General features: G+C 35.0%; 3 protein-coding genes across 6 annotated transcripts; 1 reads left to right on the top strand and 2 right to left on the bottom strand.

Moving 5' to 3' along the window:
* Nucleotides 1-463: 463 nt before the first annotated feature.
* On the bottom strand, nucleotides 464-5,163 carry LOC139893629 (G-type lectin S-receptor-like serine/threonine-protein kinase At4g27290). Of its 2 annotated transcripts, XM_071876802.1 has the most exons (8): nucleotides 3,815-5,163; nucleotides 2,023-2,163; nucleotides 1,791-1,948; nucleotides 1,498-1,708; nucleotides 1,164-1,401; nucleotides 936-1,086; nucleotides 801-828; nucleotides 559-711 (listed from the first exon to the last, which is right to left on the bottom strand). In XM_071876802.1, the coding sequence occupies exons 1-8, from the start codon at nucleotides 5,100-5,102 to the stop codon at nucleotides 695-697; spliced, it is 2,232 nt and encodes a 743-aa protein (XP_071732903.1). In that variant the 5' UTR covers nucleotides 5,103-5,163; the 3' UTR covers nucleotides 559-694. The 2 variants fall into 2 exon arrangements, with proteins under 2 accessions (XP_071732902.1, XP_071732903.1); XM_071876801.1 differs by having other exon boundaries at nucleotides 464-828; nucleotides 3,815-5,157.
* Nucleotides 5,164-6,630: 1,467 nt separating this feature from the next.
* Nucleotides 6,631-8,462, top strand: LOC139890077 (uncharacterized). The gene is made up of 2 exons (XM_071872979.1): nucleotides 6,631-7,062; nucleotides 7,674-8,462. Exons 1-2 carry the CDS (start codon nucleotides 6,631-6,633, stop codon nucleotides 8,460-8,462), a joined length of 1,221 nt encoding a protein of 406 aa, XP_071729080.1.
* Nucleotides 8,463-18,945: 10,483 nt separating this feature from the next.
* LOC139893626 (uncharacterized) lies at nucleotides 18,946-25,779 on the bottom strand. 3 transcript variants are annotated; one of them, XM_071876798.1, is made up of 8 exons: nucleotides 25,594-25,779; nucleotides 25,280-25,520; nucleotides 24,723-25,004; nucleotides 24,454-24,546; nucleotides 23,716-23,817; nucleotides 22,295-22,783; nucleotides 19,445-19,502; nucleotides 18,946-19,157 (listed from the first exon to the last, which is right to left on the bottom strand). In XM_071876798.1, the coding sequence occupies exons 2-6, from the start codon at nucleotides 25,319-25,321 to the stop codon at nucleotides 22,706-22,708; spliced, it is 597 nt and encodes a 198-aa protein (XP_071732899.1). In that variant the 5' UTR covers nucleotides 25,322-25,520; nucleotides 25,594-25,779; the 3' UTR covers nucleotides 18,946-19,157; nucleotides 19,445-19,502; nucleotides 22,295-22,705. The 3 variants fall into 3 exon arrangements, with proteins under 3 accessions (XP_071732899.1, XP_071732900.1, XP_071732901.1); XM_071876799.1 differs by lacking the exon at nucleotides 19,445-19,502; XM_071876800.1 differs by lacking the exon at nucleotides 23,716-23,817.
* Between the last annotated feature and the right edge of the window lies 1 nt (nucleotide 25,780).

Raw genomic sequence — 25,780 nt, 5'->3', positions numbered from 1 at the left:
AGTATGGAGCAAGTAATAGATATTTATGGAATGTCTTTTGCTTAAAGGACAAGTTTAACTTGGTGTACAAGTTTAACTTTTCCTATAAATTGTAACCCCTAGCCTCATTGTAATGTGTGCACAATAATATAATAAAATCTCTGGTTTGCGCCAGTGGAGTAAACCCTTCTCCGCGTTTTGGAGTTGAGATATAACCACGTTAAATACCCGTGTCATTTGTATTTTATTTATCGTTTTAATTCGTTTGTCGTTCGTGGGTTAATGATTGAGATCAATCGCTTGTCTTGTTGGGGCCTTCCTAATTCCTAACAATTCAAACGAATGGTGTATTCGAAAAAGTGTATCTAGGCTAATTTCCCAAAGTTTTATATGGGCACAAGTAGATACAATGCTAGTTAAATTTGTTATTTCTGTAGTTATCCTTGTTCTAAGCTTCTTTGAAGCAACTTTCTAACCATGCTCAAGTCATAATATGTATTGCTCAAATTTACAAAATACAATCTTCAATAGAAAACATTTAAGATTGTGAACACATGTTTCCTATCGACCATACAATATTGTTATTGTCTGTTTATCAACTGATGAAAAAGATTTATGTCCATGAAAGTATTCTTCAGTGAAAAAAGCAGGCTGTTTAGGTTCAGGTAATGTGCTCTCGCTAACCAACATAAGAACCACTGACAACATAGTAGGCCTATCTTCTGCATGATGCTGCACGCATAGTAGTGCAACGTGTATCGATCTTAATACTTCTGAGACGATACATGAAGCGCGTAAAGATTCACAAATTAGTTCAGTACCTTTGTTTTCTTTATACAGTCTCCATGCCTACATTAAACAACCAAACTCATATTTCAAGTATTGACATACTAAATAAAGGGTATTCTTTATATAATCATTTGTATCTAAGTATATAACATTAGTACATTACTTACATGTCCAAGAAGGTTGTCTCCGTGGTTTTCGTGGGTGAATTCTCTGTTTTTCTTTCCACAAATTATCTCCAACACCAAAACGCCAAAACTAAATACATCCGACTTTATAGAGAAACGCCCGTGTACTGCATACTCCGGAGAAATGTAACCACTGCAGCAGAGTTTATAACAAAATAGTTTATAGTTTATAGTATAAATAAAAAGATAATAAGGTTCATGAACTCTTACTATGTTCCAACAACTTTTTTTGTCTTTGCGTTGTCGTCATGGCCTACAAACTTTCTAGCAAGGCCGAAGTCAGATATTTTAGGATTCATGTTACTGTCTAATAGAATATTACCCGCCTTTAAATCTCTGTGAATAATTTGAAGTCGTGAATCTTGATGTAGATATAGTATACCTCGAGCCATACCATTGATAATGACAAAACGCTTAGGCCAGTCAAGCATTAAACTTCTGGCTTCATCTGCTAAAAAGTTTCTACCAATCAAGCCTAGTTATAATTTTATAATAATATTTCAAAATCAAGATACTAATTGAAGTTATAGAGACGAAATCGAACCAAAGAGAGAAAAGTCCAAGCTATTATTAGGCATATATTCATAAATCAAAAGCAGTTCGTATTCATGAATGCAGTATCCAAGAAGCTTCACAAGATTTCGATGCTGAAGTTTGGCAATACAAGTGAGTTCATTTTTGAACTCATCAAGCCCTTGCTGAGATGTTTCTGACAACCGCTTCACTGCTACTTCTTGACCGTCTTCTAAAACACCCTAAAAATATTAACACTTAGAGTTTATGATACTGATAAGCATATCTTCTGTTCAAAAAGCATTTAAAACAACATATTAATACCTTGTAAACAGGACCAAAACCACCTTCTCCAATTTTATTGGAGACATTGAAGTTATCTGTGGCCCTGGCTACTTCTGTTAGATTAAAAAACTGCAAATTATCAAGAAGTTCCATCCGCATACTTGTTTTCTTGTCATCAAACATGTATCTAGTGTGTCCTATAATAAGATGATATGTTGGATTAATCTTATCTTAGTTACATCTATTTTTAGAAATTACTAACTTGTGTTACCTCGTCTTTTCATGTAAGTCCCTTTCTTCATCTTTCTACTTGCATATGCTAACGCAGGCAGCAGTAGAAACAAAGACATCAACAAGAATACAATGACTATCATGTTCCACTTGTTGGGGCCAGACTGATGTACCACCTGACCTATCATTATGAAAAAATACTCGTTAAGTTTGGGGGTGTTTGTGACAGTGGCGAAGCCAGGATTTCAAATCATTGGTGTCAAAAAATAATACCCGTATTAAAATATATCAAGTCGCAAAAAAATTAATTGACTAAATATGATTCACTAAAGATATCAAACATGAAGTTATCATCCGTCGCAAAATTTCCTTAAGACTAGTAAACCCTAAAAATTCAAAGTTGAATGATCAAAAAATTGAGCATATACTGTAACTTAAGTTTACCCAAAAACTTAAAGACTAGTAAACCATAAAATTTTAGGTAGCGCACTAAAAAATATATTAATAAGTGATTAATAATATTAATGGTGATTCACGCTTGACTCTCTCCGGCCTCTACTTCGATGGAAAGATGGATGAAAACTATTTTGTAAACCTACATCAATTTTTATTTACTATGTACGGAGTATTATTTATTCATTCATTGTCCAGTGTAATTGAGGCTTCTGAAAATAACGGTTTGCTTCATATAAAATAGTTGGGTTGTATTTTACAGAGTATTAATTAATTTGGGCTATGTTTTTGATGTACTCCAATTTCCGTCCCCTATAAGTTCCTTGAATGGGTTTTTTAGTAAATGGAATGGGTTTCTTAATAAATGGAATGGGGTCAAATCTAATAATCCTAACTTTCGCCTGTGTTAAACTATAAAACTACATGTTAACAAAACAAATTTTGATGGTGTCAGCTGACCCCATAATACATCATGTGGCTACGCCACTGGTTTGTGACAGTAGACGTGTATACTTGTATATATATTTTGCAACTGTATGGTACTTAATATTAGGAGATCGGGATCATATCACTTCCTATTAGGGATGGCATCGAGTCGGATTGGGTTTAGGTAGTCCCAGACCCGAACTCTATTAAGAAACCTTGTCTCAAACCAGAACCCATACCCGTCGAGTCCCCATTTACTTACTAACTGTTGGGTTATCGGGTTTCTCCACAGATAAACGGGATCCCTATTTACTTACTAACTCTGGAATAACATATTTTTCCTCGAGTATCGAATATCCCTTATTTAGTCATTCTCATTCACCTACTTCCATTTTTGTTTCAATAATGCTGTTAAAATGAATACTAAATTTGAATGACCATATATAAACATCGAACAATAGTTAATAGCAAATTGAGCATATATTATTATTATTTTTATTATTAAGTTTTATTATTGTTATTATTAAAATTGAAATCCTCATCGGGTCGGGAATTCCAGTTTGTATCTAAACCCGTTCCAAACCCGAACCTGCACAAAAAATTTAAATCATCAAATCTTCTTTCTCCTCCTGATACCTTCACCATGACTGATTCAGAGTTTCTTCACTGTGTTCAGTCATGTTTCGGGTGGGTTTGTTACCCATTAAGTTTTCGTCTACTACAATTTACAAACTTATATAAGCAATCTTAAACACCCTCTTTTTTGAGTGTTTATGCCTACTGAAAAGAAGATAAGCAGTTATGTATAAAAAGTAAGTAATAAGCAGATAAACACTTATATAAGCAATCTTAAACACCCTCTTTAGTCCATTAGCTAGAAAGACAAAGGCAATCCAATTCAAAAATTTGAACTCTTAAAAATGTGCAGACTATTCTCACTATAACATGTGTACCTTGTAACTCAGATGCGGCCATTTTTAGGTAAAGATCTTGCTTTGAATCATACTCTCTCGTATCCATAAGCTCATGAAACCACAACAGACAACCACTTCCACCATTGCTAATATCTAAACTTGCGTAGGCTGTACAAGAACAATCCCTTTTACACGTCATCTCACATTCTCCTAAACTCATGCTCACGTTATAATATGACTTTCTCGTATCTGGTACTTTGACTCCTCCTGCAATTTTACGAAACCCGTCCGTATTCCCACAATTTAAAGCCTTTTTACGTTTACACCCACTTGACCAATCGGATGCATCCCATTGTTGTTGGTTTTTTGGTACAAACCCTTCCATACAACTACAAGGTGGATGCGTATTAATGCTGCAGCTACCATAAGGACCACATAATGCAAATCGGCCACAACTATCAACACTTGCATCACCATACACAACCCACTCTTGAATTCGCTCAATCCAATGAAGAACCAGAGTCTTTCCCTCCCATGTCAATACTACCCTCATGATAACCGAACTTTTAAGTTCATATTTATAATACACATCTTTTTCATTATTAACAAACTCAACTGAGTAAATTGCGTTTGATATGTCGGTAGGAAAACCACTAAACCCAAGACCATTCCATGGTCCAAATCTCGCTATTACATCTTCACCCCGCCACGTGAGTATTTGTGGATATCCTTTAATCTCTACATAATAGTGATACACACCCGGTGCCGGATCATCCGGACTCTTCCAAGATGTCAACCGCCACTCGATACCCGTTTCAAAATTCTTCCCAAATTTCATTCCGGGTAGATATGTGTCACCAGGGTAATCAAAACTTTGCCAAATAAGGTTTCGGTTGGGGTCTTTTTTTTTATCCCACACAACAAGATTTCCAGTATCCAAAAGCTGCACCTCTACCACAAGAGCATTACCACTAGCGGCGGTTGAATTGGATGACCACACTACCGTGTTGCCGCCGCCACTGAGAATTATCAAATTTCCCTCTTTGGTAACCTTAAAGATGCTTGATTTATCGGTTATTGGTGTCCCCCTGTTAGCAACCCATACAACAGTACACGTTGATATCTTCTTGTACCATATTCCCAAGTATCGGTTTTTTGAATTTCCCGGGCTAAAGAAGCCCATTTCATACATCTCCCCTTGAGAAACAATGGTTTCACCATCTTTGATTTCTTGATTTGCAGATATGGTATCACGTGATGCACATTCTGATACAAGTATGATCAAAAAAATAAAGATGATTATTATAAGTATGGAATGGGCCTCCATTGATGATGATCCAGACGAATGAATGATCGTATTTGATGTTTTATTATTAAAATCACATAAAATAAATGTGAAAAGTACCTTTAGTTGGTTTTGAATGGTGAATTAAAATCGTTGAATATTCAAAATATTTTGACATATTCTTAGATCAGTTTTCGTCAACACAAAGTATGACCTTAATAATTTCATAATCAGGACTTGCTCCTCTATTTCAATAATTCTTATTTAAATTGTTCGAGGGCCAGTTTTGACTTATACTCATGGACTAATATTGTTGTGTGTATGTCATGTCAAGTTTTAATTAGAAAACTCTTAAACATACTTTTTAAATTGACTACGTCAGTCTCATAAAATCTATATATTTTTATATTTTTTATATTTATTTTTTTGGCGAAAAACAAAACTCAGATAGAAACGAGATAGTTTTTCTTTGGAAAACGCCCTCAACAAAGATTACAAAAAAATAAGGGGAATTGAAACTCGCGCCTAGAAAGCAGCCATCTAAAACAAAAACTATCTATAAACAGTCTTCCCTAACAATGAATATCTATATAGAATATAGAATATAGATAATAACATCAATAAATATCTAATTCAAATTATCAATTAAACAATACTCTGTATGTGGAAGTTTTATACTAGGCACACAGATACATTGCTAGTTTAATATATTAGTTTTGTAACTTTCTAACGGGCTATTGACCAAATTGCCCGTTTTATCAACGAAGTATAATCATTCGCCCTCAAAATAAGTTATTTGCCAAATGCCCGCGCAAGTCAAAAGCATCCTGCGACTATGTGACTCGTGATTTTTTAGTCATGGTCGTTGGAATTCAAGTCGGTGAATGAGACATGTACTTTTGTCCGGTCTTCTTCCGAGTCGCACATTCACATGCACAACTTGTGAGTTGCGACTCAGCGTGCTGCGTGTGTAAAACGATGTTGTTGAACGAATTACAATATTCGCAAGGTCAACCTTGCGACTCGAGACATGGTTTTTACCTGTTTTTCCGAGTTTTGTCAATGTTTACATGTTTTTGCAACTGTTTTTACATAAATTGAACACAATTCACATAAATCAAACACAATTTGTTTACCACTGTTTTTGCCACTGAAGTCAACTACAGTCAAAGATACATAATCAAACACAATTTACACTCACAATCAAACATACATAATTCTAAGAATTTAAAATGTACATAATGAAACACAAATTCTTAAATTAAACTGTACATAATCAAACACTAATTGTTAGTTTTCAGACGATTATCAAATACAAGTTTTAACCTAACAATCAAACATTTTGTTCAGATGGGGGATTAAGTTGATGTTCCCGGCCCTGATGGGTTTAAGTTTAAATTCTTTAAACTTTATTGGGAGTTAGTTAAGGAGGATCTAATGAACGCTTTGAATTGGTTTTGGTTGTAACGCCTCGTTCGTGACACTCATTCCTAAAAAGAAGGACCCGTTGGGGCTTAACGATTTCCATCGAACTAGTTTGATAGGATGTTATTATAAGATACTTGCAAAAATGTTATCAATGCGCATACGTAAGGTTATTCCGAATCTTATAGGTGAAGAGCAAAGCGCGTTCACTAAGGGTCGATATATTCTAGACGGGGTTCTAATTGCCAATGAAGCCATCAATTATCTCAAAAAGAAGAAAAAGAAAAGCCTTGTTTTTAAGGTTGACTTCGAAAAGGCGTTCGCTAGCTTAAGTTGGAGCTTTCTCTTAAAGATGATGAAGAGGATGGGGTTTGGTGTTCGATGGATTAAATGGATTATGGCTTGTCTTAGCTCGGCTTCAATTTCGGTGTTAGTGAACGGATTGCCAACAAATGAATTCAATATCGAAAGAGGTGTTAGACAAGGCGACCCGCTCTCCCCTTTTTTGTTTATCATCGCCGCGGAAGGTCTTAATTACCTTACCAAAAAAAGCATCTCAATGTGCTTATTTAAAGGCGTGAGTATCAGGTCGAATAATGTTACAATCTCGCACTTACAATACGCGGATGATACCGTTTTCATGGGTGAATGGAATAGACAAAACTTTTGCAACCTCATGAAATTACTTAAATGCTTTGAAAATATTTTCGGGACTCAAAATCAATTTTCATAAAAGTCTACTTTTCGGGTTGGGAGTTTCAAAGATAGAAGTCGAAAACCTTGCATCTCGTGTCGGTTGTAAAATTGGAGATTTTCCATTTATCTACCTTGGCCTTCCCGTTGGTCAAAATATGAATAACGTGGAGAGTTGGAATCCGGTTATCGAAATTCAAATCTAAACTCGGTGATTGGAAAGCTAAAGCGGTTTCTTATGGTGGAAGGCTCACGCTCGTCAAGTCGGTCCTTAGTAGCTTGCTGTTATATTACTTCTTCCTATTACGTGCCCCGTTGAGCGTTTTAAAAAATTTTGAGAGTATTAGATGTAATTTTTTTTTGGGTGGGACGGGCGAGAATTCCAAATTGGTGTGGGTTAAATGGGAAGATTCTCTCTTGCCTTATGGTGAGGGAGGCCTTAACATTGGGTCACTTCGGGGTAAAAATCTCGCTTTATTGGGTAAATAGTTTTAGAGGGCCAAAACCGAGCAAGACTCTCTTTGGGTCTCGGTCATTAAGAGTATCCACGGTGCTAACGGGCTACTCCCTCCCACGGGCCCACGTGGCCCAAGTGGATCGAGTAGCGTTTGGTTGAATATTTTACGTGCAAGTCATAACATCGAGTCATTGGGAGTTAACTTTGCAAACTCCTTCTCAAAAATAATTGGTGATGGCGCATATACAAGCTTCTGGAACGATTCATGGTTGATTGATGGGCCGTTAAAAGACAAATTCAAGCGGCTATTTTATTTCGAAGAAAACAGAGAATGCAACGTTCGGGATAGACTTACTTGGACTGACGATTGCTATTTGCAAAACTGGAGCTGGAACAGAACTGTCACAGGTCGAGCACAAGCTGAGCTAGGTAACCTCATCGAATTGATTAATTCATATGCTAAGCATGACAAAGACGTGGACTTTTGGGTTTGGAAGTTGGATCCGTCCGGGTTATTTACAACAAAAAAACTTTCGAGGATAATTGATTATGCTACAATTGGTGCAAATGTTAATTCACAAAACGAGACGCTCAAAAACTACTTGGTTCCGAAAAAAGTAGAACTTCTCATATGGAGAGTGCTAAAAAGACGGGTCCCGGTCCGTATCGAGCTTGATAAGCGCGGTATTGATCTTGATTCCGTTAGGTGCCCTCTATGTGATGATGTCGTTGAAACAATTGAACATGCTTTTATCTTTTGTCGACATTCGATGGACTTGTGGGAGCGGGTTTATAATTGGCTGGGTTTCAGCTCATTTCAAGTCTAAGCCTCAACGAAGTTTTTAGAGGTAATTGTAATCGAGTCATCTCTTCTTTGGAGGCCTTGGTGTTGCAAGCAATCAAATGGTCATGTGGGTATTTTATATGGTTTATACGAAATCGTAAGGTTTTTTTCTAATTCTAGCTCGAGTTCATTTACGGCGTTAATGGAAATTCAATTAAAGTCGTTCGAGTGGGTTTCAAATCATATTAGAAACAAGAAGTTGGAGTGGTTGAAGTGGCTTTCGGATCCATGGAATTGTCTTGCTTAGCGTGGATAAATCGGGTCGTTAGGTTGCTTGCTCGGCAACCACATTCACGTGCTTTTCATTTTCGTTATTTTCACTATGTTTCCAGAATTTCTCTTACAGTAGCATTTGTGAAGCGTCCCGTTCATATCGATTATAAACGTTACGTACTTATTGGTGTCATTGCGAGGTATTGACCCCTATATGTGACATTTTTCAAAATCTGCATACGTTTTTATGATACAAACCATAACCTTTATTATAACCAAAGGCTTAAACAACATAATAATGATTATCGTTTAGTGATAATCTTAGTCTTACAAACTTTACATTTGATAATAACAATACGATTTCCAATATATTTCACATTACAAATCTTTCGGTATGCAGTTTTATTTTTGACACAAATATGCATACTCCAAATCTTGCTTAAATTCGGCATAATGCAGCGGAAGCTTTTATTTATCACCTGAGAATAAACATGCTTAAAACGTCAACATAAAGTTGGTGAGATATAGGTTTAATGCTAGCAGCGTTATAAATATAGACCACAAGATTTCATATACATAAACGTTTTAATAAAAATATTCTAAGTGGTTGAGCACTTGATAACCATACTTAACATTTAATCAACGTCGCATATTCCCTTTATTATGAAATCTCACTACACTGTACCAAGTGTAGTCACCGAAACAAAGTACTGTGCAACCGTTGAATACTGGTCGTCCAGTCCGGTTGGGGTTGTCAGGCCAGATAGATCTATCAACAGGATTCGCGTTTACAATACCACATGTAAATAATAGTTACCAAGCTACAGGGAAGTATGCCAGTGGTACAACTCAACGTAGAATATATTTTTTTATCACTTGTGTCCATAACGTAAATCATAAAATGCATGTATTCTCATCCTGAAATATTTAGAGTTTAAAAGTGGGACTATATACTCACTTTTGCCTTGAAGATATATAACACGACCTGGTCTCCGATAGATATCACGAACCTAACCATATATAATATATCAACATATTTTCTTTTCAAATAATCGTTACATGTATACTTATAATACTTTTAATATCTAATAGTCCGTAGTTAGCAGTCCGATGTTAGTAGTCCACAATTAGTTGTTCAATAAAATAAATAAAGACCCCATCGTATTCGTATTGATCGGAATTAATCTCGACCCATGGTACCGTGTTGTCAAATGACGTGTTGCGTACATAAAGTACCGTGTTGTCAAATGACGTGTTGCGTACAATCATGAGGTCTTATAATTAATTCTCTCGTGTTGTTTACGGGTGGTCCTGAAATATATAAAATTAAATCATAAGTAAATATATATAAAATATCATATTAATTAGCAAAGATATGATTAGTTTAGTTTTACTCCAATTAATTTCATAGCTAAACTAGTTTCGGATACCCAATTTTGTTTTAGCCGTAGTTTCTTCAATACAACTCCGTTTTTGTTGGTTCAACTTGCCACTTCACTTCCTTGGATCGAGCCATTATTTATGAATATGGACAGTAAATACCTTAGTTTGTATTTGAAATCATAGGTTATAGGTCAAACTTTGGTGAATCTTAAGAAAGTGATCATTTCCGTCGTAAAAACAACATCTAGATGATCATTTTTACAAAAATACTTACACTTTGAGTTACACCATGAGATTTTTATATATTAACATATTCATAAGAAATCAAGTTTTCCAGAATATAAACTTCCAATTCAAAGTTTAAGATGGTTTTTAATTATCCAACCCAAAACAGCCCCCGGTTGCACTCCGACGACGTAAATTCAGTTTTAAGGTGTTCTTTGTAAAATCAAGTTGTATCTTGTTAAGTTAGCATATTATTATGATATATTACAGGTCTTGAAGTGTTTTAAAAGTCAAGTTAGAAGGATCTATTTAGTTTGCGAACAAGTTTGAAATCATTCAAACTATGTTCTTATTGTTATAATTTGTAACTCAAAATAAGATAGCTATATGAATATGAATCGAATAAGATTATAAATAAGGTTACTACCTCAAGTTACTTGGATAAAGCTACTGGAAAGGAAGTATAACTCTTGATCCTAAAGAGTGGTGAAGTTGGATTGAAAGATTGGAAGTAATATTGCAACTTCTTGATTCTAGGTTGTTTTTATGATGATTAAAGCTTGTAATTGAAGCTAAATGATGGAGAAAATGCTTGGAGATGATCAAGTATGAAGTTAGGAGTGTTTTGAGAGAGAAATGGAAGTGTAAGTATGAGAAAATGGAATGAAGAAATGGTGTTCATGCATAAAAACGTTTTTAGTTTATAAAGAAAGAAAAGATTCCTAATTTTGTTTTCTTGCTAAATAATTCATGCTACTTGACAAATGGTTGGTTCCACATGTTCCTTAATCATTTAAGGCTGCTAAGAATGATAATTAATGTGTATATACCAATAGTATATACATCTAGAAGTTGCGTACAATACGGTTACATATACCCTAGGTATACGTGTAGAAATCTTGAGGAAACGGAACGAGAATTCAAATATAGCTATCTTTTGTAAATATACTTATATTGTTTTATGTATATAAGCCCTTTAAAAGTGATTAAATACATATTTATACGATACTTGTATAAGAATTATAAGTTATAGGTATATATGTCAAAGAACGTTACATATAGTTATCGTTTTGAAAACTTAAGTTAGTAGTCTCAAAGTATACTTATAACTCATTGTTATTAGTACACAATGATATGTTAAACCATCCTTAGATCATGTTAAATATGTATAAATACGTATATGTACACAATCGTATAATTATCGTATGTTATATAGTTCGTGATATCATCGGTCATATTGGACGGTCAAACGTTGTGTAAAACTCTTTTCGAAAACACAAGACTCAACAATTTGGATTGCTTATCATGTTGGTAATGTTTAATTTATGTAAATATTAATCTCATATGTATAAAACGATCGAAAAAAAATTCGGGTCGTTACAATTTGTAATCCTTTAGTGTGTTATTGGGCTTCTCTTAGCCCATTCGTGTACTGGGTCAGGCCCCATAAAGCCTATTTTCGTGATTAATGATTTGCTTTTCGAAAAAAAAAAGGTTGTTGTTGTTCCAGTTGGGGAATAGGTTCGGGAGCCAGTTGGAGATTGAATTTAGCTTTAAGAAAATTATTTGTCATTCTTTCCCTATATTCTTTTGCCTCCTCCTCGGGGTCACCCAGAGAAGAGGTAAACCGACATACTACTCGCTCCATATGCTTACATACCCATACCCCACAATCACCGAGTAGACCAGCCTGCTGAGGGACTTTGACATAGTCAGTCCTCCACTCAGTGGTGTCTTTCCTTTCGTAGTAATCACGCAGTCTGGTTTACGGTTTTACCTCAAAGTACTGAATTGCGTTCAAGTACATCGGTAATATTCCTAACTTGTTTATCTCGTCTTCTCGTTCTTTTTTGGTCCCTGCGCTAGGCAAGCTGTCATAAACCAAGACTTTTTCTCCATCTAGAGACACAACTAAAAGTATATAATGCTCGTGTCCTTCAACCTAACTGGGAATAAAATCTGTGACAATTACACATTGTTAAAATAGTGAACATAAGCGTTAGAAAATGTAATTATAAACAAAAATAATATATATATATATATATATATATATATATATATATATATAATGATACACATACTCGATTAGCTCGTGTTGCGCATCAGACATACATTGCCATGCATGTCACACCAACATAGCGTGCCAAAGTGGTCCAGCGCGAGATCAAGGGCCTGGCGCAACACCTTTACTTGCGTTGGGATGACGTATGCGTGTCAGGAGAAGTTGTACCTTGCAAGGTGTATATGACAGACAGGAATCAGGCCTGACAAAATGCTTTTTACTTTTGTCGGACCACCTCACACAAAGAAGCACTATTGACAGGCCACGATCCTCCAACCTTGTTACGTGGCAATAGAAGACAAAAAGAGTTGCCCTATAAATAAAGGATCAAAGCCACATCAAAATGGACATTCACACTCACTCTGATTAATACATATACTATCTTTAGTATCGAAGCATAACAGAGATAACAACGCTTCTCTTCTAGCGCAGTCTTTACCCGCGCTACCGGATTTACAGCACATCACTAGACTTACTCTTGATCTGCAGGTAACGTTCTATGAACATAAATCCTACAATTCAACCCGAGCCATCAACAACCGGCTATCCCGTTTATGGTGGGTCTACATTTAATCACCCCTGTTGAGATCCTCATATTGCAAGGGGTTATTCACGGTACTCCAGACCGAAGAGTTAAACTCAAATGAACCTTAAATCCCTCTCTATTGTTGATAATCATGGACCGGACCTGACCCCTCTATTCTATGCTAATATATATATATATATATATATATATATATATATATATATATATATATATATATATATATATATATATATATGTATGTATATATATATACATATGTATATATATATTTATACATATATACATACATACATACATACATACATACATACATACATACATACATACATACATACATACATATATACATATAGGGTAAGGATCCAACGCTAAGTGGGTGTTGGTGGGATAAGGAGATAAGTAATTTTGTGATTTTTATATCTTTAGTTCTACAACTCCGATTAAAAAAAAATGTTGGTATCAATTTTCATTGTGTAGATTCAGAAACTTTTTTTTTAACTGGATCTTTAACATACATATGATGCATGTTAGCTGCTATTCATGCATCAGATGTATGTTAACAAAAAAAAAAAAAAAAAAAAAAAAGAGAGAGAGAGAGAGAAAAAATGACTTTTGATTAATGAAAAACAGTGTTTAGGGTTTAGTAATTACGGTTTAGAAATTAGGGTTTAGGGTTTAGAGTTTAGATTTATGGTAATGAGTTTTTAATACGAACGATTTAGAGTTTAAGGTTTAGGGGTTAGGGTTTAGAGTATAGTGTTTTGGGTTTAATGTTTAAATTGGAGCTCTATAACTAAAGATATAATAAAGAAAAATCACTTATACTCACTTGATCAACATTTGACCATGCAGGGTAGAGCTCATCAGATCCGTCTCCTATCCCAATCAAGTACATGTAATCCAATGAATCCGATTGACCCGTGATCTGGCATTCTGGCTCGGTCAATGCTGGTGCGGGTACCGGGTTCTTTTTCTGCTTCGGCTCTTGTGGCGGTGGATTATCGTACGTCTGGAACTTCACTAAATGGTCCAAGAATCCCATGGGCATGATCATCCATCTAGTTCCGAACCATGACGGGGTCACTCGGCTGGGCCACTTCCAGCCATCTACAAACCCATATACTCACCCTTTGTCTTCACAAGCCGATTGCGCCATGATATCCAAAAGCATGCCCAAGCATCAATATGTTGTAATACAAATAATTTGTAATCAGAAAGCATGCCCAAGCATCACACACACACATATACACACACACACACACACACACACACACACATATATATATATATATATATATATATATATATATATATATATATATATATATATATATATATATATATATATATATATATATATATATATATATATGTAGGGGAAGTAACCAATCGGGGGGAAGCGGGGGGAAGCAAAAAAAAATTTTTAGTTTTTTTTGGATTTTTTTCCGGCATCAAGATCACACGAAAATATGAACATTTAGAAGAGACACTTCGTGATGAATGTTATTATTTAGGCGGGAAAACGATCGACAAAAATAACATTCAAGATAATAATTTTCGTGAAGAATATGAACGGTTTTTTTTCTTCATGTTTTGTGAAGTAAAATTTAGCCCGATTTAGAGTTTAGGGTTTAGGGTTTAGGGTTTGGTGTTTTGGGTTTATTCCATAAACCCAAAACACCAAACCCTAAACCCTAAACCCTAAACTCTAAACCGTTTGTGTTAAAAACTCAATCTAAATCCTAAATCTAAACCCTAAATCTAAACCCTAAACCCTAAATTTCTAAACCCTAATATTTAAACCCTATAAACCCTAATATCTAAACCCTAATATCTAATCCCCAATAGCTAAAACCTCAACATACGCTCGAAAAACACGATAATTGTTATATATTACTTCTTCGAGCGTTTTTCCGCCAAAATAAAAACATTTATCACAAAGTGTATTTACTAAATGTTCATATTTTCATCCCATCTATAATGTTAGTGAACAAGATTTTTTCAAAAAACGAAAAAGAAAAAAAAAGTTTTGCTTCCCCCTGCTTCCCCTCGATTGGTTACTTCCCTCTTGATCCTACCACTATATAGGGGCAGGATCAATGGGGAAGTAACCAATCGGGGGGGAAGCAAAAAAAAATTCGTTTTTTTTGGATTTTTTTTTTCCGGCATCAAGATCACACGAAAATATGAACATTTAGAAGAGACACTTCGTGATGAATGTTATTATTTAGGCGGGAAAACGATCGACAAAAATAACATTCAAGATAATATTGTTCGTGAAGAATATGAACGTTTTTTTTCTTCATTTTTGTGAAGTAAAATTTAGCCCGATTTAGAGTTTAGGGTTTAGGGTTTGGTGTTTTGGGTTTATTCCATAAAGCCAAAACACCAAACCCTAAACCCTAAACTCTAAACTGTTCGTGTTAAAAACTCAATCTAAATCCTAAATCTAAACCCTAAACCCTAAATTTCTAAACCCTAATATCTAAACCCTATAAACCCTAATATATAAACCCTAATATCTAAACCCCAATAGCTAAAACCTCAACATACGCTCGAAAAACACGATAATTGTTATATATTACTTCTTCGAGCGTTTTTCCGCCAAAATAAAAACATTTATCACAAAGTGTCTCTACTAAATGTTCATATTTTCATCTCATCTATAATGTTCGTGAACAAAGTTTTTTCAAAAAACAAAAAAAAAAAAAGTTTTTGCTTCCCCCCGATTGGTTACTTCCCCATTGATCCTGCCCATATATATATATATATATATATATATATATATATATATATATATATATATATATATATATATATATAGGAAGCAAATAAATTTTTTATTTTATTTTTATTTTTGGAATTTTTTTTCCGGCATCAAGATCACACAAAAATATGAGCATTTAGAAGAGACACTTTGTGATGAATGTTATTACTTAGGCGGGAAAACGATCGACAAAAATAACATTCAAGATAATATTGTTCGTGAAGAATGTGAACGTTTTTTTTTTCATGTTTTGTGAAGTAAAAATTTAGCCCGATTTAGAGTTTAGGGTTTAGGGTTTAGGGTTTGGTGTTTTGGGTTTATTCCATAAACCCAAAACACCAAACCCTAAACCCTAAACTCTAAACCGTTCGTGTTAAAAACTCAATCTAAATCCTAAATCTAAACCCTAAATCTAAACGCTAAACCCTAAATTTCTAAACCCTAATATCTAAACCTTATAAACCCTAATATCTAAACTCTAACATCTAAAACCTCAACATACGCTCGAAAAACACGATAATTGTTATATATTACTTCTTCGAGCGTTATCCCGCCAAAATGAAAACATTTATCACAAAGTGTCTCTACTAAATGTTATTTTCATCCAATCTATAATGTTCGTGAACAAAGTTTTTTCAAAAAAAGAAGAAAAAAAAAATTTGCTTCCCCCTCTTCCCCCCGATTGGTTACTTCCCCCTTGATCCTACCAATATATATATATATATATATATATATATATATATATATATATATATATATATATATATATATATATATATATATATATATATATATATATATATATATGTAACTTACGTTGTTCTCCAAATATCCGAAATATGATAGTCCAACTGTCCAAGCAATGTGCTCCAGAACTCCGAACCGACGAACATATAATACATATTATACATAATGATGCGCATAACGGATACCCTTATCCGTTAACCGTAAAATCACGAAAAACGTCCCAAAGAGATACGCTCACGGCATACGGTAGCCGGATGACGTATAGTCAACGTCATCACCCGAACCTCATAAGGTCAGGTCCGTCAACCGGGACGCGTCACCGCGCCACGTCTACATGCAATGTACGAATGTAAGCCTGTCAGGAGGCAAGGAGTGCATGTAAGCCCGTAAACCGGCAGTGCGTATATGCAAGACCGTCAGCCGCCAGTATACGCACATAAGCCCGTCTGCAGTCAATGTACGAATATAAGCCCGTCACTCCGCAAGGAGTACATGTAAGCCCGTCCAGCGGTAGTGTCCACGCATAAGCCCGTCTGCAGGGTACACTGTAGGCCTGTCAACCGGCAAGCCATACTACACGTAGGAAGCAGTTTGCCTTTAAGGCAATAGCAACATCTACAGGTATATAGGTCTCCATATTGAAATAAAAAATATATTACTCCGTCCCAAAATTTATTTCCCTTACCAAATTTTATTGGATTCAAAATAGGTTTAATAATTGTCAATTTTGCACTCAAAAATTCAAGTCAAGACAAGATTAATTGAAGGATTTTATTTAGAAATAAATGATTGAGATTAATAAATAAGGATACATCGGGGAGTTTAATGATATGTAGTACACTAGTTATTTTTTAAGCGAACAATTATTTGATATTTTGATATGCTTCGGTTGAAGCTTTTTTTAGCCAACCACAAGTTTCTTTGACTTTGACTTTGAAAGGTGGTGGCCTGAGGGGATATAATTTATCCTTACATGCTAAAACTCGTGGGATTGAAGGTCCAGACAAATTTTCTGTCTTTTCACAAATTGGTTTCGCACTAGGGGTCTTCATTCAATTGATTTATGGTTTATGTGGTTTATTCGGTTTGATTTATTCGGTTTTCAAAAATATTTTTGAAAACCAATAACCGAACCAAATTTGACAAAACCAAATAAATCCAACCAAATAAGAAATCGGTTTACATGGTTCGGTTTCGGTTAAACCAAATTAAAACTCATTGATAAAATAGTGTGTAGTTTTTTTTTATAAAGAAAAGCAAACATATTTTATTGATTAAACTATAAGTACACAATTTATACAATATTTAATGTCAATCATGCACTATAACCTATATTTACAATCTAAACTATATCAACGAACCGTGCAAAAAACTAGTAGCATAGAAATAAAAACGAAAACAATAGCAACTAAATTTCCAGGTACAAAAAATTCACAGTATGGAATAATGGATAAAAATTAGGTACATGGTTTCAATTTTACACAATATCAATATAGATAAAAATAAATTAAATATTTAATATATTTAATATACAGTATATATACCATAAATAGTAGTAGTATATTTTGGTTTTTCGGTTTGAAACCAAATGATCATTTTACAAACCAAATCCAAACCGAAAACCATTAATATTTTCAGGTGAAACCAGAAAACCAAACCAAAACCAAATAAGCCAACCACTTTAACCAAATCAATTTGGTTCGGTCGGTTTCGTGGTCGAAACCGTTTAATGCACACCCCTATTTCGCACTACAAATATTTTTACGAACAAAACGAGACTAACTAAGTTCGAAACGGACACTTTTTCAAAAATGATGACCAAACCTACATCTAAAACGAATCGTAACACATGACCCGTTTCCGTCTCTGTACATACACAACGCTACATTATATGAGTATGAATGCCGAAAGTCTCCGCCGCATCGCGCAGGCCGATCGGGACTAGTAATTATTAAAGGGAAGGCTATAATACTAGAGGCAGGGGTGGATCTATCATGTATGCCCAACATGATAAATATATGTTTCACTACAAAAAAATATCGGTTTTTTGACGCTTATTACATTGATTTTTGACATTTAAAATTGCGAGAAATAAAAATCTTGACGCTTCTTCTTTGCGTGGAAAATATGGGTGTCAGAAATAGTTTGAAATTTGTGACGTTTTATTGTATCAAAAACAATTCCTTTTTTTGACGATTTTGTTCGTTAACATGGAATTAGTTTTTGACACTTCCAAATGTTAGAAAGCATCTAAGTTTTTGACACTTCCCTATGTCAAAAGCTATATTTTTTTTTGACGCATCCAGATGTCAAGAAGCTCAATTACATCACGTGCTTGACTAATTCTATTTTGACACTTTGACAAAGCGTCAAAAACTTAAATTCACATTTTTAATATATTTAATATATACGGAATATTAAATATTAAATATGTATTATATATTGTATAATATACTAAAAATCATAGCAGCAACATCTGAATTATATATGAACTAATCTATCAAAATCTAAAAAAACTAGTTACATATATATAAAACAGAGAATGATTTTGAATTTGGTTTACAGAGAACGATTTTGAAACAGAGAATTACATCATAACAAAACAATCCAGTTTCATCTCATAACAAAACAACTCAGTTTCATCTCATAATAAAAGCTACCCAAATATCTTAAAATCACCTTTACAAAAATTCACCATCTTTATTGTCACATGACTACATCCCACCTTATTACCCTGCATCAAATAGATAAAAAAAAAATTATAAAATGTCTAACAAAGAATATATAATAAAATATGAACTATCAGAATAGAAACCAAATAGTCAGAAATTAAGCTAGTGCAATGCAAATATAAGCAAACTTATCATCCTGAGAAACAATTTCAAACATTACAGGGTGAAGGTTGACCCATTTGCAGGTTGCAGGTGAAACAATTTAGGCAGATCTAAAATTCACAAATTTTCTCAAAATTGTCCAAGCATCTACATTGACATATTGTTTGGTACAAAAACAAATTCTAACCTGAACAATATGTGACCTGCAAAGCTGCTCGCCTAATCAATTCTAACGCGGTGCACCACTAGTCAGAAAAACACAAAACAAGTGATAGATTAACCAAAGGCTACATGACATCATTCTCACAAACAAGAAATTCAGATCTACGAAAAACACATAACAAGTTACTCAACGTATCTAAACCATCCGAAAACTGAGCTGTGAATATTTGACCTAGTGTATCTAAACATCTATTTGTTGGGAAATTACGGTCTCACTAATTCCCACCACCCAGCCCAACAATAATAGTAAAGAAATAAGAACAATACACAACACAAGATTTAACGTGGAAACTCCAAAACAGGAGAAAAACCACCGGCCCCCAAAGAGAGAAATACACTATATCACAAATTGTTACAATGATATAGACGACTCTCTTAAGCCAACTACACTCTCCAAAATATTTAACTAATACAACTCTCAAACAAGGGTAAGAAAGAAAGAAATAATCAAATACTTAAAGTGTATTGATTGGTGCAATTTGGAATGAAGACTTAGCCCCTCTTATATAACCAAGTCACTCACCCCTCACATCTTCCTCCCACCAATGTGGGATAAACATATCTTCTACTAGCCAAAATAAACCAACAAATCTCCACCTTTTGGATAGAAGAAGATAACCATGCTTCCACATTGCAAGGATAACCGATGTAGACGCTTCCTCGACGACAACTTCAAGATCCTCATCTTCATGCCGTTGACATTATCTCCCAAGAGACAAAACTTGCATCTTCATCGAACATTGTCTAAACCGACAATCATTGTCATCACAGACAATCATAACTCTTAACAAGAATTATCATACTCCACCATTAAGAGTATAGCACTTAGAATATCACTTTCCAAGCATTTCACCTCGGCACATGTTGTTGAACAACCAGCTGAAACTTTATGGTGCAACTTCCCTGTTTGGCTTTCCCGAAAGTCCCATCAGCTACAACATCAGTTTCCACCACACAGCCTGCATCAACGCCAAACCAATGCCCATGTGTAATTGTGGAACCGCTAACGAACATCCCTTTCCACGGTGGCGCGGACACACCATGAGGATGACGTGACTTCAGAGGAATTCGTCACTCTCTGTAACAACAGAGACAATGTTAGCGTCTTTGGAGCCATTTGCCGGATTAGCTCCACCGGGACAATTAACCCTTACATGCCCAGTCTTCCCGCACTTCCGGCATGTCAGATTCTTTCTAGAGTTTCTCTTCTGCCTATCCGAACACAACACTATCGTATCTCCTGATGACGAGACCCCGTTACCTTCCAGTCTTTTCTCCTCGGATAGGAGCTTGCTAGTAACGTCTTCAAACTTCAGAGTTTTCTTCCCATACATCAAAATAGGTTTCATGTGTTCATAAGACGATGATAAAGATAATATCAACCTCAAAGCTTTATCTTCATCATCCGTTTTAACTCCAATAGCCTCCAGTTCTGAAACAATACCGTTAAGGATACTTAGATGATCTGAAATCTTTGAACCCCCATCCATACGCAGAGTATGAAATTGTTCTTTAAGACACAACCGATTTGAGATGCCCTTGCCCTGGTACAACTGCTCTAGTTTAACCCAAAGCTCATTTGCCGTTGATAACCCGTGCACATTTGCAAGCACGTTCTTTGCAAGACACAAACGAATCGCACTTGCCGCCCTCAAATCCATATCATCCCATTCTTCTTCATCGAACTTCTTGCTAGAATCACTGCCGGGAACAAGGGTGGGTTTACCCTTCAAAGCCTTGTGTAAACCAGACTGAATCAACACATCCTTGACTTGAACCTGCCATAAGCCAAAATTGATCCTCCCATCAAATTTCTCAACATCAAACCTCATTGGACTGAACTTCGACATCGTATCCATATCCTATAAACAACACTTTCTCTGATTTTGCTCACGTTTCGAATAGCCAAAAGATGTAGCAGGTAGCCAGGACCCTTTAAATCGGAAATCCACAACTAGGCCACTAACAAATCCAACTATTACTACGAATCAGAAAAAATATTGTCTAACCAGATACCCTATACGATCAATAGAACTCGTTTCTGATGTGAACGATCCACTCACGTGGCAACCACAGAGCATACTCCGACTCCTATAACCGAGACCCCCGTCAAACCTGACTCTCTGATACCAGTTGTTGGGAAATTACGGTCTCACTAATTCCCAACACCCAGCCCAACAATAATAGTAAAGAAATAAGAACAATACACAACACAAGATTTAACGTGGAAACTCCAAAACAGGAGAAAAACCACCGGCCCCCAAAGAGAGAAATACACTATATCACAAATTGTTACAATGATATAGACGACTCTCTTAAGCCAACTACACTCTCCAAAATATTTAACTAATACAACTCTCAAACAAGGGTAAGAAAGAAAGAAATAATCAAATACTTAAAGTGTATTGATTGGTGCAATTTGGAATGAAGACTTAGCCCCTCTTATATAACCAAGTCACTCACCCCTCACATCTTCCTCCCACCAATGTGGGATAAACATATCTTCTACTAGCCAAAATAAACCAACACTATTTTCATATTTCAGTAAGATAATCAAAGATTAAAAAAGTTAACATTTAAAATCATGTAACAAGACAATCAAACATCTATTTTATGTAACCACTTATCATTCCAACAGTCAAGCTAACTATGAGAGATGATATTTCATCGACACTTGCAAAACCTAAATGGTGTGCTTGATCCAGAACTCATTTTAACCGACCCAAATCCGACCCAACCCAATTGCCAAGTATATAAAAACAACCATGGAAGATGGTAATGAACAGGAACATTTATAAGAGTTAAAAAGTCTAACCTGTGTTCCCGATATTTCTCCCTGTAAGCTATGGAAGATATCCCCCGATGTAGAAGCACCATATGCGCCTTGAAAAGCAGTTCTAAACACCCTAAGCTCTCCGGTACAATCATCAATTTTTTTTTCCATAATCTTCATCTGTCTGCTTTGCATTTCTATCTGTCTGCTCTGCATTTCCATCTGTTTTCTTTGCATTTCTATCTGGTTATTTTGATTTTCAATCTTTTTGTTTTGATATTCCACTTTATCCAACAAAAAACGATTTTCTCTTGTTACAACATCACCCCACATTCTTCTTAAATCAAACGCAAATTTAGTAACTTGAGTTTTAGTCACCCCATGCCCATATAGATGAGCTTGTCCAGGCTTATTAGGACCCATCAACTCTATCATCACTTCTCATGCAATATCTTACTGCTTTTCGGGATTCATAGGTTCGGATTTCTCAAGAGCCAATACCTTTTTTGAAATTCGAGCACTTGCTTGTTCCTGAAAATTTAAAAAGTTCAAACCCAAGCATGGTTGCAAAACTCGGCCAACTCGACCGAGTAATCGGCGATTACTCCTCTGGAAGAACAAAACGAGTAATCGGTGTCTAACTCGTCCATTTACTCGGTCAACGCCGGTCAACATCGGTCAATGCCGGTCAACGGCGTCGGAAAACTCAGTGAAAAGATGAAGGAAAACAGGAGACGATTAATCTGAGTTCAATAAGGTTTTGATCGACGTCCAACTCCCTAATTTCTCCAACAACTTTCTCGTCCAACTTTTTTCAGAATTGAAATTAAGAGTTCTGAATCGATTTGATGTGTTTGTTTGTTTAGATAGAACAAATTGAAGGAACATACCTGTAATGTCTCGATTTCCATCCATGAAGAGAACAAACAATTTAGGGTTTGGTGACTGAGCGGTTGAAGAAGAAGAAGTGGGTAGCGTGACTGCTACTGCTAGGGTTTCTGAGTCATTTTATTATTTTTTAACTTACATTCAAACCCCCTAAAGTTTAACTGTTATTTATTTTAACACCTCAAGTTTAGTTTTTCTTTCAACTTCATTATTAAATATATACAAATCTAACCCCTCCAATTAAAATAAATATTTATATGTAACTAAACTTTACATATTTAACATATATATTTATAAATTTTATATATTTAACATATATATATTCTTAAAAATGTTTGTTTATAGCTAATATATATATTATATATCTATAATATATTGAAAATATTTAGTTATATTAGAAAAGTCAACAAAAGTCAACATCCGAGTACTCCCCGAGTCGCCGATTACTCCTCAAAAACCTCCGGCCGAGTACTCCCCGAGTCGCGAGTTTTACAACCTTGACAACAAGAGATTAACTTTATTTCAGTGTACCATGATACCTTGCTAAAAACTATATATAAATGTACTTTACATACCACGAGCTCTCTTGATGTGTCTGTAACATATGACCCATCTTCTTTTTCATAAACAAATTTATAGAACTCAAGATCATTAGGCTCTCTATTGTGTTTCAACTTCTTTAAATCAAACAAAAATAATAATGAGTGTTGAAACTTAGGACAGTATCTTATAATATTCAATAAACACGGGATAGTACAATATTGAAGACGATATTTAAGTAACACCAGATATTTTCCTATATTTTCCTCATGGTCTGGTGTATTTGCTTGGTTAGATGGAAGGGTATGCACTTCTCAAGTGAAGCAATGTGTGGGTCAGGGCTGTTGGGTAAACATACCAAACGCCAAAAGATTTAATTTAATGCTGGTCAAATTGGGTCGGGTCGGGTCAGGTTGCATGGATCTGTTCATAAACTCTTAATTCGTAACAGTACGTTAAATTTATGATATCTGCTTGTTCTTGCTATTAAAAAACAAGTTACAGGTTGTCATGTGTCTGCTTTCGGTCGCTTTTAAAAATTCATAGGAAGCTGTCATGGTGAAACATTGTAGAAGAAAATTTGGCATCCTCCAGCTTAATACTAAAAAAGACTAAAAAGGACAGCCCTTGCTGAAAAAAATAACTACATAGTTTTAATCACAATTCACGTCCTTTATCAATAGAGATTTATGAATCAATAACTAAAAATAGTAATTTATGAGCCAAACATATTTTACACAAATTATACGGGTACAAGGTGTTTGGTAACTTACAAACTCATCTCTCTTCATTGCGAAGCTGCAACCACCAGTAGTGTGATGATGGATTTGATCCGCCCTTGCTCTCTTCTCACAACGTGATAGTTTCTAAAGTTCATTTATTAGAGGATCATACAAAAATAGTAAAATTGAAAAGTGAGTCTTTCAACTAAACTTTATTGTTTGAATGTGGTTGATAACCACATGGTTGATAATCACATTCAAAAATCATTTTACTTATTAAATTATACCCAAAAGTTAGGTTGATATAGATCATTTTTTACCTTTGCAGTTTGTGATAAAAGATGTAATTTATACAAATTCCATTGAGAATCTGTGAAGTTAGGTGGTGCTTCGATCAAGTCAAGTCCTTCCAAAAGCTCATCTTCTGTATATACTCTACCATGTGCAACATCATCATCCATGTAATTAACTTTGTTTAATTCTTCAGCAACTGATTTAAACAACTTTTTCTTTAGATTATGTTTTACGCTCCTAAACGCGTGATCCCAAGTAGCAAAAAGGACTCTATCCATATTTTCACTTTGAGGTAAGCTGAATCTTCGCTGCAACAGTATCAAATATTAACAACAATATATCAGGTCAAACAATACAGTAAGTACTAAGTAACTAGCAACAGTATTCTCAATTCAACCAATGTCAGAAAGATGAAAGATTTAGCAAGAAAACCAACTGCAGTTGTTTTCAAAAAACAAAACCATGTTCTAAACATTCAAGCAGAATCAGTGCATGAAAATCAAAATCCAGTTTCTAAACATTCAAGTAAACCAACTGCAGTTGTTTTCAAAAAACAATACCAACTTTCAAGTACAAAGTTTACCCAGAGTTCTGTCATAAGTTTACACCGCAAGCTGCTTTGCATTCTCGCCAGTCTCTAGCGCTAGGGAGACTCGTGTTCGGTTCTTGAAGAAGATAGGTCATGAACCTACCACATAGACCTCCGGCAAATTTGATTGGTTGATCAAAATTATTTACATGAACCAGAATCTTCTCCCCTACATTAAGCAAGTGCACATCTTTTGTTCTCATCTTTACGACCCTGATTATATTTCCTTTATCATCTATGAGATTAGTGAGATAATGTTAGATTAAAATAACACGATTATTTAATAGCTACTAGATGCTTTAACTTACCTATAATCTCAACTTCCTTTTGTAGCTTCTTTTCATAATCGTTGATTTCATTTTCTTCATAACTAGAAACGTGACTGGAAGATTCAGAATGTAAAGTTGCCGTGGATGGTTCAGAATGCAAAGTTGTCGATGGTTCAGAATGTATAGATTGTGAATGACTAGTAGACGATGATGATGAATACTTTTG

Source organism: Rutidosis leptorrhynchoides, chromosome 2 (genome assembly GCF_046630445.1).
Source record: "Rutidosis leptorrhynchoides isolate AG116_Rl617_1_P2 chromosome 2, CSIRO_AGI_Rlap_v1, whole genome shotgun sequence".
In the NCBI taxonomy this organism is placed as follows: domain Eukaryota; kingdom Viridiplantae; phylum Streptophyta; class Magnoliopsida; order Asterales; family Asteraceae; genus Rutidosis; species Rutidosis leptorrhynchoides.
This window is presented reverse-complemented; position numbering and strand designations above follow the sequence as displayed.